The sequence below is a fragment of the Centruroides sculpturatus genome, unplaced genomic scaffold (assembly GCF_000671375.1).
Source record: "Centruroides sculpturatus isolate CEXI.00-Female unplaced genomic scaffold, Cexi_2.0 scaffold304, whole genome shotgun sequence".
NCBI classification, from domain to species: Eukaryota; Metazoa; Arthropoda; class Arachnida; order Scorpiones; family Buthidae; genus Centruroides; species Centruroides sculpturatus.
The window spans coordinates 299,584-315,558 of NW_019384662.1; the positions used below are offsets into that span (position 1 = coordinate 299,584).

Consider the following 15,975-nt stretch of genomic DNA (forward strand, 5'->3'; position numbering starts at 1 on the left):
CAGAGCTTTGGCATTTTATAAATAATAATTACATTTTTAAAAGAAAACATCTTCCTACTTTTACGCTTTTTAATTTATAACATACGTAAATAAAGTTTAAAATAATAATTAGTCGGTTTATAAAATTTTGTTACTTAAAATATTCAACGCTTTCGAAAAGTAAAATTTCGTAAAAAGATTGGTTCCTAAATAAACGGTTTATTTTCGCATCTTATATCGTCGGAAAGAAAGGTTATCGATTCCTCGTAAATAATAAATAGGCCATATCGTCACCGGTTCGACGCTTGGCATTTTATTTGTTCTTTCCGGTTAGCCCCCGTGGCACCACCAATTCTCCAGGAACGTGGAGGGCGGTTCGAATTATCAATTACTAAATTCTAGACGGGACGCCACCCTGTACTTTATCCAAGTTTCTTGGCTTACGACATTTATAAACGCCGTATTCGTTCCTTTACTTTCTTAGGGAGTATCGATTTTAACCATTGTTTTTCGACGACCTTCGAAGACGAAAACTTTCGTCGGCATCTCGACCGGCTATTCCGTTTTTGAAATCCATTGCGTCGATTTAATTATTCCGGAATAATACTTTATAAATGTATACGCCTACTACTGTATGACCAGTGGCGGATTTAGCACTCGAGAAGCCCCAGGAGCGATTCAATTTTGAGGTCCCCTCTAAATATTTTCGCTACCCCTACACCCTGCAGCGTGCATTCTACGCGCACGCTTTTTACTCTGGTAGACACTATACCGGCGGTCCAGAAAAAAGTGATACACGAGGAAATAACATTGAAAATTATTCGATATAAAATTACAATTGTCTGGCTATATTTAAAGGTTTGCTGATGTTGTTCGTGTTGTATTAATTATAAAAATTGAAACTTATCGGTACGAGAATTATTAAGTTTCAATAAGTGTTACAAACCAAAAAAAATCTAGTAATCCGTGGATATAAAAAATAACTTATTTTTAAATTTACTACTGATTAAAATCCGCAAAACATGTCATAGCTGGCGTTATTCATTTGTCAATTTAATTTAGAGAATACTACTAAATTATTAATTATCTTTATTATGAAAAAAATAATAATTAAGTAAAATAATTTTATTTTTATTTTGAGGCCCCAGGCGGGCGCTTCGTGCGCCTGTGCAGAAATCAGCCATTGCGTGTGACTAAATGTATAAATGTAGGACGCGTTGACAATCTTCTCGGTGTGCTAATAGCGCATCGACCACGGAAACTTTTAATAATCTGACGGATTTGAAGGGTTTTGGAAATTACATCTACATGACGGATTTAGAAAATGGCTTCCGAATGGAAGGGCATTTCGGGCCATTGCCATGCAATTCGAAATGAACTTTAAAATACTTTCGTATTTTTCTGCACCGTCGACGAATCGCCATAATTAAAAATACGATAATATAAATGTATCGTGAAATATCTCGAGACTTAGAAACTTGATAAGTAGTTAGATTGGATGTTTCCGACAGTATGTAAAAGTAAACTACGTACAGATTGGGCTGCAATTTGAAAAAATTGTAGACCTATAAATTGCCACCGTCGTCCGTCCGTCTTTCCTTTAATCTCGAGAACGGAGTTAGATAAAATGAAGTCCGGGACCAGATATGGAACGTGCGACTAAATATCCAGATGGCACAACGCGCCGATTGGTCGGCCGAATGACGTCAACCTACCGGAAATGTTGATCAATTAGCCTGAACTTTGTAAGAGTTTCGAGAGCGGACAGACGCTATAATTATAGACATCTAAAACTCGATAAAAGGCACTTATTTATAATTTCATTAGCTTTTGTGTGTATTGACATTAATGTTAAAATTAAACTAAATTACGTGACATCAAAGATTTTAATGTCGAGAGAGTTTTAAACATCAAGAAGTAACTTTTATCTGTTTTTCATTTCAATAAAGCATTTTTGTACATTTACTATAATAATAAAATAATCAAAAACAACAAATGTAAATTGCAAATTAAGTTTTTTTAACATTCTTTATTAGACAATACGGTATTTTTAACCTTACAGAAACTTGTATTTAATGTTTTATATATATATTACAACAGAATATGCTAAGTGGAAATGCAGATTAGTTAACAGTTTAATATATATTTTCACCTAAACATAATTCATAGTTTTTAATGCATAATTGTTAAAACATTCTAAATAATAAGTTATTTTTTCTACAAATTCTCTAATCTATTGGTTTGCTTTTCGAATCAAATCCTGTAGAAACTTAATCACTTCGCTTTATATTTTCCTACGCAACGCAAACAAAAATAGCTTACTACGAAAACATTACGGTACAAATGCGACATTACTTTTTCCCGGCACTTATATCGATAAACAATTTCCACGTTGAAACGCGTGGAAATTTTCATTTAAAACATATTCGAAGGAATTTAAATACTTACGGTATAATTGATTGTTAAATAATTTATACAAGAATTCTATACTTTTAATTTGAAAAATGGTCATACGAATTTGATTAAACATATTAACAGATATATCTATTATGGAATTGGATACACGAAATTTCTGTAAATTTGAAAAGTGTTGTTTCTTAACGCGCAGATTTTGAACCGACATTCAAAAGAGCAAAATATCTATCGACAGAAAGAACTGTCGATCCTAACTAAAGCATTAAAAAATTTTTCCGGTGAGAGTAATCTACGGAGAATAGGCCTATTCTTTATTTAAAATTGTTCGATAACTTTTACATTTGTTAAACTTTATAATTTGTTAAGCAAGATTTGTGAAAATTTCTCTCTCAGAGGTATACAAAACTTAGCTAATTTTATTGTTTCCTCTAACTATATTAAATGCGTGTGATAAATTCAAAAAATAATCTGACTCGTCTTAACTATAAATTTCGTCTTTTCTCGAACTTTTTATAAATAAGTAATTCTGTAACAAATTATAAACTTTCTGTTATTCGTTATCTGCGCGCGTATATTTAAATTTAAAACACTAATCGCGCTATTAAAATTATCTATTGTGTACGATTTGGTTCGGAGGTACACAAAGATCGAGTATGAAGTTAAAATTCGTTCAAAAAAATAAATAATCTTAGTAATTTATTAAGTAAAATTAAACCGTTTTAAAATTATTGCTATAAATTTAAGAAAACGTGCGAGCTAAACTTTATACTGTATTTTCACTCAATATTACAACTAAAAAAATATTCTATCTCTGCGTGACTTCGTTCCGACGACCACAAAATATAATCGACCGGCATTTCCTATTTGGTGGGTTGACGTCATTCGGCCGACCAATCGGCGCGTTGTGCCATCTGGATATTTAGTCGCACGTGATATGGAAACCTTAGGGTCCCGATAAATAATTGCTCGTTTACAGGTATCTATCAATACATACAATCTTATAAATGCAGTACAAATACATTTCTCCAGTTTATTTACGTTTTAACTTGTTTGAACTGTCGTAACTTGGGACAATTTTTATATCTGCTTTTGTAGCCTTTATTCCGTATTTTAACCGGTTCCAATCGTACGTTTCTAAAACGAAATTAATTTATTATTGGAAGAATATCGTCTTTGATGCACTTCCGAATCATACATTTTACATCTATCGTGGAAGGTCTCGTTAGGGATCGTCCATAAATTTACACTACAAATATAAAATAAATTTTAAACTATTTTTAGTTTATTATTATTCTTATACTATTTTTGTACTATAAATGCTCCGTAATGCCGTCCCGCATACCCACTCCCAAAATTACGTACGCGCTTCCTCGATCGACCTCGTCAATAAATTGTACTAAATAATACGCGGAACGGGATACCAAAGGTTACATTATTTTATTAATTACATGTACAACGTACAGAAAAGTGGCATAAATGGCACGCTTCGCTACGCAACACTTTGATACAAAAATGAATCATTCCGTTACCTCAGGGTTGAGACCTAGCATCCAGAAAAACCCAAAGAAAGGCTTATTCAAAAATTAAACACATTTGAACAATTATACCGTCTATTAATAACTGCGTGACGGTCATCATAATCCTACTATCACCCTAAAAATTTTTTAAAATATACAAAAGGTGTAGACTATATGTTGTGTACGGACAGTACCTGTTTCTACTTTTAATTTTTGTATCATAGTATAAAATGAAAATAGCATTAGAAGTGAGGGACAATTTGCCAATACAAAAATTTTCGGGGATATGCCGCCTCTGTCTCATATGGATCGAAGCCATGTTTTTTAAATACCCCACTCTGTTGTAACGCATCATAAAGATTACCCGATTACCACTCCCTCGTACCACTTACTCGTATCACTCACTTTGTTTGTTATAAACCTAACAAGAGTGCTCAGGCACTCTTGTTAGGTTTATAACAAACAAAGATTTTCTATATAGCGTATGAAACACTAAAGGAAAGGAATTTCGTACGCGTTTAAACAAAATAAATCTTAAAAAATGATTTTTGCATTTGCAGAAGTTTGTGCAAATTGTACGTAGAAGCAGAATTCCAAACGAGTAAGCTGTTCTCAAACTTTTCGATTGAGGGCCGAATTGCGCATAAATCACAAATAAACGGGTCCCTAATATTTCGTACAGTATATTCCATATATCCAAAAAGTAGGCTTATTTCTATCATTTATAAGTGATGTGTCAAATATATTTGCGGGCCGGAAGCCGTAGTTTGTGCACCAATGGTTTAAAATTTAAACCACACATCCCTGTCCATTTCAGTGGCGTGCCGTCATTAGAAGCGGTAGAAGCGCTGCTTCCCTCGTATTTTCTAAAAAATAAATAAATATTAATTTTAAAAATAATCGCACAATATTTTATTATAACCGCATTATGTATCTTATTACAAATTTCTATACTACACGTGAAAAAAAAATTGCTTTTGTATATTCGAATATTAGTGGCGGAGTGGAATCTCTGAAATTTTCAGATTCCAAAAAGCCAGATTTGCGCATGCGCTTTACGGAGCACCAACCTCACCCGGTTTAGCCGGTGGAAGCCACACACATATAACAATTCCAATTCTATCAAGGACCGGTTCTGGGCTGTTAGCTGCCTTCCCGCTAGATATTTCGATTACGTGAATAACGAGTAGATTTATAACTTAACCAAACCGATAAGCATTTACTGGTATGCTTTTACGATAGTTCTGTATAGTTGATGGGAATTAAAAAAATCCATTAATTAAAATATTTGATATATTTATTCCGCTCTCCCATTTTATATTACTCACGGATTTCGATGTTAAACCGGTGATATTACGATTTCGTACATACCATCTTTAAGGGGATGTAGAAAAAAACGTGTAGAATTCTTGTATAATGTTAAAAAATTAACCGTTACTTCGACGGAATCATTTACAACTAACTTTAACGAATGAGAGAGATGCGCGAGGTACAGAAAAAGCTCTAGAATTTATTTTCCTTAAATTTACGATTTATGTATCCGTTTGTCATAAAAATTTGTCTTTCCACTTTTTCCCGAGACTACAAATATTCGAGTACAAAGTAACTGGTTTCGACTTATTTCTACTTAAGAAGTAGTTAAATAATTAAGCGATTAGGGAATTGGGGACATAAACAAAACCCTGATGAAAGAGCCGGAATATTACTTAAACAAAAGCTTAACCGAACCAATCTATAGCCGAGTACAGTGGGGACTGATTTCTTCGAAATACTGTATTAGATGTAATAAAGACAGAAATTTTTCCAGTTCGACGAGAGTGACCGAAAAGTTGTAAATTTTGGAAATTTCCGTGGACAACACCTGGTCCTAAAACGAATTAGTTAGAAAACAAACGACGGACAATCTATTAAGTTTAACATATTTAGACTTTTACAGCTATGGTGAGAAACGTTTAAAATTTACAAGAACCCTGTCGCGTCTTTTGAGGTATATTAGTGATGCGACAAAAGAAACATTTGACATTGCCAAATCCCGAGGGTATCGGCACCCTCGGGATTTGGCAGCCCGCGTGCATGTACAGTACACACCGCACACCTAGCAGGACCGTCTCTGATTCCACTCGTAGGGAGCTATTTGACTAAGTGGTTAAGATTTAAAGAGTAAAGAATATTTTATGTTATTTTCATGTACGTTTCATTACAAAGTTATATTTAATTATAATTTTCTTTAAAAGTATATTCATACAATTGAAGAATATTTTGTACCAGGTATGTATATCCACCACACATTTTATTTCACCAAGTAAGTTTTTATAATTTTATTTTTAATTTTAGCCCTTATATCGTGGCTAGCGATTCGGAATGTAATTGCGATATTGAAAATTTATTTTAAAAAAGTTTTGGCTCGAGATCATATAATGAAAAAGAAAACATTATTAAAAGAGAACGGCCAATGCCTAAGTTAAATATAAACGCTTCAATAAAAAAAATTTGTTCGATATTTTCACGATAAAATGGCTCTGTAAATGCATTTTTATGCATTTACAGAGTGAAATTAGTGTGTGGAATAAGAATGGCTTTGACAATTTAGCTGGCAAAAGACACGAAAAATCGTCGATTCTTTCGTATTTGAAGCAATTTGGAAATCGAAACGAAATAGAATTTAACATTAGTAAATAATATAAAATAAATATTGAAAATTATAACGAGATAGTTACGGCTAATAGATATATTATATCTAAATAAATAGATGTTATATGTCTTTATCAAAGCGAGAATTGGCATTTACAGGACATATGGATTATATCGGATCTAATAACAGAGGTAATTATAATGAACTTGTTTATTAAGTATGTCAGATAAATAATCCATTAAAAATACATTTAAAGAAAGAATTAAGTGATTGCCCCTGGAAGTCGGCTTCTTATAGAAACACAGCTTCCCTATCATCAAATGTCACGGCACGCCCCTGGTATACACAACAAGAAAGGTGTATTGATGGTTTATTAAATGTTTAAAGCTGACTCGGATATTTTGTATACACGACATTATATGTTTCTTTCAATATCGATTTTTTCGAACGTTTCATTATGCCCAGATCTTACACAATTTATCTGTATATGACGTCCAATTTAATTTGTCGTCAAATATTACTTCCAAATATCTGGTGGTTGTCCACTGCGTAAGTCTGGTATTATTTAGGTTATATTCACTAAGTCAGCGATTCCCAACCGGGGAAAAAATAATGGTATGTACTGCACAGTACTATAAGAATATTCAGATTCTGCGTTGAGGCTTTTGGCGACGTCACGTTACTCGTACTTTTAAATAATATAATTAGGTTTTGGGTTTGTCTCCATTTCCAAAGCTTTTCGATTTACATTTTTTTAAAATATGTAATTGTACAGCGCAGCATAATTGATAATTGACTAAGCCAGCGTTTGACTTACACCAGAAACGTCACTTAGGAAAATAGGTTGACGAGGTGTCCCCCAGTCAAAAAAAGGTTGGAAACCGCTACACTACGCGAATATAGACATTTTACTATTATTACGAATTATCATATATTCGGTCTTTGTTTTTAAGGTCGGTAAGATTTTTGTTATTACTCATTAATGTTTAATCTGTTTAACATTCTATTCATATTGTCGCGCCGGCTTCGGAGGAGACTAGCACCATCGTGCGGACAGTGGAGGAACAAAAAAAGAACGATTCAAAAAAAAAAGAAAAAAGAACGATTGAGAAGAAAAAGGAGAATTCGAAAAAAAGAACATTGGAGATGTTTTTCTTTTAACGAGAGATATAAGGTTTTTGTTGTTAGTGTTGTTAGCATAACTAAAAAGTGTCAGTTCGGTAAACTGTATTCTGAATTTATATCCCGAGCCCCACACCTCGTAACAAAATTGGTGTCAGGAGTGCGATATAAATCATTCCGGTTATACCGAAAGAAGACACTGAAGGGGTTTGTACACGAAGCCAACAGGGACAGCAGGCGATGGATCAGCGGCGTTTTAGTGAATTTTCTGATCGGACATTAGATGGACAGCAAACAACTCACTCTGTTTTAACTGCCAGCACCTCTGGCGCTATCCAGGATCTATCTGTATTGTTGGCGGCGTTACAAGAGCAGACCAGTCAGTTGAAAAATATGAAAGAAGAGCTCCAGCAAGGCCAAGAAGAGCAAGCACGTCAACTGAAGGAATTGCATGTTACGATTGGCAGCGATTTAAAGGTAATCAAGGAGCAGGTTGAGAATAATGAAGAGCAGGTCCAACGGCATGAGAATCGAATTGCCAAAGTTGACGTGAAGATCACAGATGTTGAGAAAGCTTTGGTCGAGCTCATATCTGAGATTGGGAATGCCAATTCAGTTATATCTATGCCAGGAGTATGTGGATTTAAAGTACCACCTTTCGACGGGACATCTTCATGGTCAGCTTATAAAATTCAGTTTGAAGCCATGGTGAAGATGAATGGATGGACTAAAGCACAGGTCATGACAGCATTCACGTTGGCCCTCCGCGATCAGGCCTTGACTGTATTATAGGCCCTCGGTAAGGGCATCACTTACAACCAACTGGTGGAGGCATTAAAGTCCAGATATGGGGACAAGCATCTTGAGTACGTGTATCGGGCACAGCTTAAGGACCATGCGCAACATAGTGCTGAGACTTTACAGTGCTGGGCACTGGAAGTTGAGAAGCTGGTTCGAAAAGCATATCAGTCTTCATCTGCATTGGTTGAAGGACTACTCGTACAAGCGTTCATAGATGGAATATGCGATCTATAAGTTCGAGCTGCTGTCAGATTGGGACATCATGAAACTCTGAAGAATGCTTTGGCCCATGCTTTGGAGGTGGAGGCAGTAAGACACGATGATCGATCCCATCGTGTTAGGGAGGTTGTAACGACAGGTCCCCAGTGTTACTACTGTAGAGCAAGGGGCCACCTGCAGATGAATTGCCCAAAGCAAGGGCACCTTGGGAGAGACCGAAAGGAGGATGGACTTCAGAAGGTAGAGGCGACTGATACAACCACCCAGCCCAGCTGCAGTGGCAGCAGGGAAACGAATAAACGCCAGGACTGTGGGGCGGGTGCTGGCTGGTTTTGAGGGAGCCCCAGGAATCTCAATCTCCCAAGCCCACGATGGGAATAGCCTGATTATCCAAGGTGAAATTAACGGAACACCATGTAAGCTGACATTGGACATCAGCACGGTCATCAGTTCTCGACTGGCAAATCAGTTTCTTGGAGATTACTTCAGTGGATATGATCGTATTTGTTTTATAACAGCGACTGGTCAGCACATATCTGTCCGAGGCGAAAAGGAGGTGGAATTGCAACTAGGCAACAAGATTTATCGGCATAAGGTTAACATTGCCGATATAAAGGACGATTGCATTCTGGGCTTGGACTTCATGAGAGAACATCATTGTGAGATTGATGTCAAGCAGGGAGTTTTAAAATGCGGTTTGGCAGAACTCTTTATGGAAGGTGCATCATCGGGTGAAGCACGCTGCTTGAATCAGATTGTTCTTCCCCCAAGGTCAGAAACTATCATACCATTAGACTACCAGGTAACGCTGGCCAGAAGAATCGTTGTGTCCTCATAGAGGGTTTAGACAGTGGCCTACCATGGAAGATGGCACAAACATTGGTGAGGACCACAAACATTTCGGCAGTACATGTTCTAAATCTGGGTGATAGAGAACAGGTTGTTGGAAAAGGCACTTTAATAGGCACCTGTGAAAAAGTTGCTTGGATGTGTAAATGCCAAGAACAATCTACTGCGACCAATATGAAACATTCTGTGTTCAATGTGTCGACGCTTCTGGAGGAATGTCGTAAGGATCTGTCGGAAGAGGAACTAAACAAAGCTAAAAAGATGTTGCTTCGATATGCCGACATTTTCTCATCAAGCGATGCTGATATAAGGAAGACGGGATTGGTTCGGCACAAAATAAATACAGGAAATGAGTTACCGATTTGTCAGCAACCGAGAAGGCTACTGATGGCACGTGAACAAGAGATGGATGCCATGATTCAGGGAATGGTAAGGAATGGCATTATAGAACCCTCATCTAATCCATGGTGTTCACCTATGATCCTGGTAAAGAAGGATGGCAGCATGCTATCCTTCTTTACCAGCTGTGTGGACTATCGTCGACTGAACAACGTTACAAAGGACAGCTATCCGCTGCCGAGGATCGACAACACATTGGATACGCTGACAGGAATGAAGTGGTTCACTACCCTGGACCTAAAAAGTGGCTACTGGCAGGTGGAAATAGATCCTAGAGACAAAGAGAAGACTGCATTTTCCACAGGAAAGGGTTTGTGGCAATTCAAGGTCATGCCCTTTGGGCTGTGCAATGCCCCAGCTACTTTCAAAAGACTTATGGAGCTAATACTCACTGGATTGAGTGGGGACGCCTGTCTTGTCTATTTGGATGACATAATTATCGTGGGCAGCACATTTGAGGATCATCTTCGAAACCTGGAACGAGTGTTATTGAAAATACGAGGGGCTAATCTCAAATTGAGCCCAAAAAAATGAGCCTTCTTTAGACGGCAAGTTAAATTCTTGGGACATGTTGTCTCGGAAAAGGGAGTGCAGACAGACCCGGATAAAATTGTCGCCGTAAAAGATTGGCCAGTTCCAAAAGACAAGACAGGAGTTAGAGCTTTCTTGGGCTTATGCTCCTACTATCGTCGGTTTGTGAAGGATTTTGCTGATATTGCCAAACCACTGCATAAACTTACGGAAGAGAAGACACGATTCTGCTGGGACGAGGGTTGTGATATTGCATTCCAGGAATTAAAGGAGCGTCTGTGCAACACGCCAATTTTGGGCTACCCTGACACTGGAAATGACTTTGTAGTCGACACAGATGCAAGTAACACGGGGATCGGCGGGGTTTTGTCTCAACAAAAAGGAGATCGAGAATTGGTTATAGCCTACTACAGCAGTCTTATCCAAACCGGAAAGGAATTACTGTGTGACAAGAAGGGAATTACTTGCCGTAGTTAAAACCTTGCAACATTTTAGCAACTACTTGCTTGACGAAGATTCCACTTGCATACAGACCATGCTGCATTGAAATGGCTTTTGCATTTTAAGAATCCAGAAGGACAAGTAGCAAGGTGAATAGAGCTGCTACAGGAGTACGACTTCGTGATTGAACATCGTAAAGGGAAAATGCATGGTAATGCTGAAGCCTTGTCCAGAAGGCCTTCTCCGGATAACTGTATGCACTGTGTCAGACAAGAGACTAAAGAAATTGTTCCTATGCAAATGCTGAAAATGAATATCAGTAACGAGTGGAAGGAAACCTTACAACAGGCTTAGGAAAAGGATGCGCACATTAAGCCGATCCTTGAGTGGTTGAAGGCTGATGCTCCTAGGCCCAACTGGAGCGATGTTGCAGCTATGAGTCCAGTTACAAAGAGCTATTGGGCACAATGGGACAGCTTGACCATACAGGACAGGATATTGTGCCGTAAGTGAAAAAATACCCGAGGGGACAGTTACCACCTGCAAATGATTGTTCCCAAAGGAAAAGTTCCAGAGGCCCTAAAACTATACGACAATGGCTGCTCTGGAGGCCATATGGGGGTGAAAAGGACTTTACTGAAGATCCGCAAGAGATTTTATTGGATCCACTGTAGTGATGATGTGGAGGAATGGTGTCGCAAATGTACCAGTTGCATGGCCGTGAAGGGACCTCAAACTCGTAGTAGAGGTGTGTTAAGGGTGTAAAATGTTGGAGCCCCATGGGAACGAATAGCGTTAGATGTTGCGGGACCGTTTCCTGAAAGTGAAAATAGAACCTCCGAATCCATCCTTCATTAAAAATATATATATCAATAAAAAATACGGTAAAAGATAGATTATCTGACTCCATCGATTCTTTTTAGAATATTTTTTATTGGTGAAAATAGAAACCGGTACTTCATGGTTGTCATGGACTACTTTACTAAATGGCCAGAGGTTTTCGCCATTCCCAACCAAGAAGCTGTAACTGACCAATAAATTAGTCCACGAAGTATTCTGTCGGTTTGGAGTACCCTTAGAGATTCACAGTGATCAACGCAAGAATTTCGAGTCCCAAATATTTCAGGAGACATGCCATGTGATGGGTACCCACAAAACCAGAACCACCTCGTATCATCCACAATCCGACGGGATGGTGGAACGATTTAATCAGACGTTGGAAAGGTACCTGGCAAAAGTCAGAGAGACTCAGCAACGAGACTGGGACAAACACATTCAACCATTTTTGTTGGCATACCGAAGCGCGGTCCATGAAAGTCTGTGATGTCAGTCTTTGCAAACTTTGGAAGAGAACTACGATTGCCCGCAGATTTAAGTACTGGTACCCCGCCTGATAGTCCACGTAGCATGACTGACTATGCGGACGATTTACGTCATAAGATGAATGACGTATGTCATATGACCACATCCGACAGTCCAGCCAACAAATGTCTGAAAGGATAAAGACCCGATACGACCGGAGGCGAACAATCAAGGCTTCGAAGAGGGTTCCTTAGTGTGGTTACATAATCCTGTGCGCAGCAAGGGAAAGTCCCCTAAATTACAGCCAAAATGGGATGGGCCATATCGTGTCGTGACTAGAATCAACGCTGTCACCTACCGAACACAGAAGAGGTCGAGAACTGCACCCAAGATTGTTCATGTGGATCGTTTGGCACGGTACTATATGTGTAATGATGCTCGGGACGAGCATGCCTTAAGAGGAGGGCAGTGTCGCGCCGGCTACGGAGGAGACTAGCACCATGGTGCGGAGAGCGGAGGAACAAAAAAAGAACGATTGAGAAGAAAAAGCAGAATTCAAAAAAAAAAGAACGTTGGAGATGTTTTTCTTTTAATGAGAGATGTAAGGTTTTTGTTGTTAGTGTTGTTAGCATATCTAAAAAGTGTCAGTTCGGTAAACTGTATTCTGAATTTATATCCAGAGCCCCACAGCTCGTAACAATATTAATTACTGTATTGTTAATATATTACGATACGTGGTCGGATTGGATGGATGGAATAAGGTGCCAACACGACCGATATTCCGGGAGGACTTTCTACGGAAACTGGCAGTCGGGTGTTAGACACACGGCTGGCTGGTTGCCGAGAGCAACCAACTACCGTGTTTCCCCGAAAATAAGACATCCGCAGAAAATAAGACCTAGCACAGATTTTGCTGAATTGCGAAATATAAGACCTCCCCCTGAAAGTAAGACCTAGCGAAGTTTTTTTAGTCGTAACGGTCATCGACAGATGGTTGAAAGTGGCCGTTGGCTTTTTCAAAGTACAGCCACTGATTGGTCAGCAGACAATTACGCCACGCGGCATGATTTGCATAAGACTATGGCTTGGGAATCACAGATTTGCATAACGTTACAGCTAGTGATGGCTAATTGGTCGGCCGGGAATCACGCGAAATGACATTTGCATAGTGCTACAGTTCAGTAAGCACTAATTGGTCATCGAGTCTGATGTTGACGCTATAAAAAGGCGACAGTTCGACACACCGGATGTACGTCACTCTCGTCTAAGTTCGACTTAGGAATTTTTTTGTTCAATAACGAATGTGAATCCTTCTTCCTGGAAAAAATAAGACATTCCCTAAAAATAAGACCTAGGCCCTTTTTCAGAGCAAAAATTAATATAAGACACTGTCTTATTTTCGGGGAAACACGGTAGCAGTGTTCGGTGGTTTTATACCATTCGAGTCGACAACACCGGTAACTTCTACTTCCAAAATGAAGATACAGTCGACCCCCTATAATTACGGTCCCAATAATTACGATTCCTATAAAACTGCAAAAAAATTATGATGGTATCCGTAAAAAACCCCCTATAATTACCTCAAACGTCATCGGGCAGCCGAACTACTTTCCCGCTGTCCGTAGCGCCACGCTACGGAGAGATTTCTATCGTCTGGACAGTATTATATAAATTATATATAAATTAGGAACTGTACATATAATTATATATAAATTAGGTACTGTACATATAATTATATATTAATTATATATAATTTATGTACTGTATATATAATTATATATTAAGTTATTGTAACTTTGTTATAATTAAATATATAATTTCCGCCGTCTAGCGTGGCGCCACGCTACGGAGATTTTTACGCTAACTATCGTCTGTCAGTATGTAAATTAGGTACCGTAAGTCTAATACAGTACTGTAATTTTATACATTTCTTGTGAAAGAAACATTTCTTATTCAACGGCGATTAAAATTATTTATATTAATGATGTCTCCGAAGTTCTACGAAGTTTTCACAGAAAAATAAGTTGTTAGAAATCGGCCGCTCTTTGCTGAGCTGTTCCGCGACGAAAACAATGTTGAGCAATGGCGATGTCGAATGGTGACACTCGGTAAGTAATCCTGCAATTTTTTATTTATAGCGTAGTTTATACAAATTATTTCCAAAAAAAATATACGTATTTTGGAAAAGTTGAGTCGGATTAGTCTAGAATCGATTAATTTTATGGAAGAAAACCTTTCAATCAGCCGTAGTCCGTAAACTTGTCACGTGTCGGGCTGTGATTGGAACGACTCGTAAGAAATTGGATTCCTAAAGAATGGAACGTATCTATATCTTATAGGGGGGTCGACTGTAAACGGTGATAAGTTTAGTGGAACCACGAATCGAACAGGCACGGGCTTCGACATTTTTGAAAAAGAATCATTATTAATTAAATACTGTATATGAAATACGAAATTTCGTACTTTTATATATTTACAACAATAATAGACACGTTTTAATTCAAAGGCAGTTAGTTTATCCTCAATTATAAAAAAAAAATCATTTTTAAGATGTAACATATTTTACTTTAAAAATTAATTTTTTCCGAATTTATTCACAAATCTTCGAAGGAATTTACACAAATACGCATGGGAATTTAAAAAAAAGTTCCGTCGTAAACACGTTGACGGTTGGCGTGGAAGTCGTCCAGCGACTGATAATTCGAATCTCGGTCGAATCGTTGGCGATTTCTCGTATGAGTCCTGGAACGCTTGCGGCCCGAGTTCCTCCGCCCTTCGTCATTCGAAGGTGGTTCGTACCAATAATCGAATCGACTACTTTCAATACGTTGCCTTCTTTCTATAGAATTAAAGTCGTCGTGTCGAGAATTCTCTCCGTAACAATAATCTCTGGTGTAATTTCTGCCGTAATTCGTTGCGTTTGTAGCGTAGTTTTTTCCAGCTTGGAAGCGGGGATCGCGCACTCTTCTCTCCGCTGGCCAACCGCCACTTTCGCTCCAAGTTTCGTAGTGTTTTCCGTGGGACTCGTCGTTTTCCGTTCTGCACAAATGGTTTATGTAGGCCACCCTTTCGATGTCGTGACCCCGAGCTGTATTAAACTCGCGGATGGCGTCTTTGGCGTCGTACCGTAATTTGTCGACCATGTATTTACAGATTAGATACCCGGTTCTGTTGACGCCGTGCGTACAATGGACTCCAATCAGACCTTTGTCGTTGTTCCTTAAAAAGTTCTCGACGGCCTCGAAGAACTTCTCGACCACGTTTCGGTCGGGAACAACCCTTCCCTCGCAGAAAATCTTCAGATAGGCCACTCCGCAGTCGGTGATTTCGGCCGAATTATAGTACCTGCGGGTGTTGGTCAGGTCTATTACCATTCCTAGTTTGTCGACGGACGAAATTAGGTTGGACGGCGTAAATCTCATCGTGGCGGGCAACCCTCTACACAGACTTTCCTTCAGAGGCACTTTAAATGCGATAAATCGAGTCTGTCCGATGACGTTACCGAAAGGGGTGTACCTTTCCCATCTGTCCGGTATACCTCTCTTGGTCATGATTCTCGTTACGGCTCCGTATCTATTAATTAAGATATAATTCCTTATTACTTACACGTAAACCACCATCAAGCACGTCGTCGAAACTACGCTCGTCCGAGACTTCGTTAACCAACTATCGGATGAGCTCAGTTTTCCACGCTCAAAAAATCTCCCAAAAGTAGCCAAATTTAAAAAATATTTTTGAATTATATCTTTCTTCCAAATGTTTAAAATA

The 15,975-nt window shown here is 38.3% G+C and overlaps 1 protein-coding gene across 1 annotated transcript; it reads right to left on the minus strand.

Moving 5' to 3' along the window:
• Positions 1–14,767: 14,767 nt before the first annotated feature.
• On the minus strand, positions 14,768–15,885 carry LOC111626583 (RNA/RNP complex-1-interacting phosphatase-like). Its single transcript, XM_023370014.1, has one exon. The coding sequence runs from the start codon at positions 15,756–15,758 to the stop codon at positions 14,844–14,846; it is 915 nt and encodes a 304-aa protein (XP_023225782.1). The 5' UTR covers positions 15,759–15,885; the 3' UTR covers positions 14,768–14,843.
• Between the last annotated feature and the right edge of the window lie 90 nt (positions 15,886–15,975).

Bases quoted from the DNA above. Each gene is read 5' to 3' on its own strand.
- LOC111626583 (XM_023370014.1), bottom strand. From the start codon at position 15,758: ATGACCAAGAGAGGTATACCGGACAGATGGGAAAGGTACACCCCTTTC.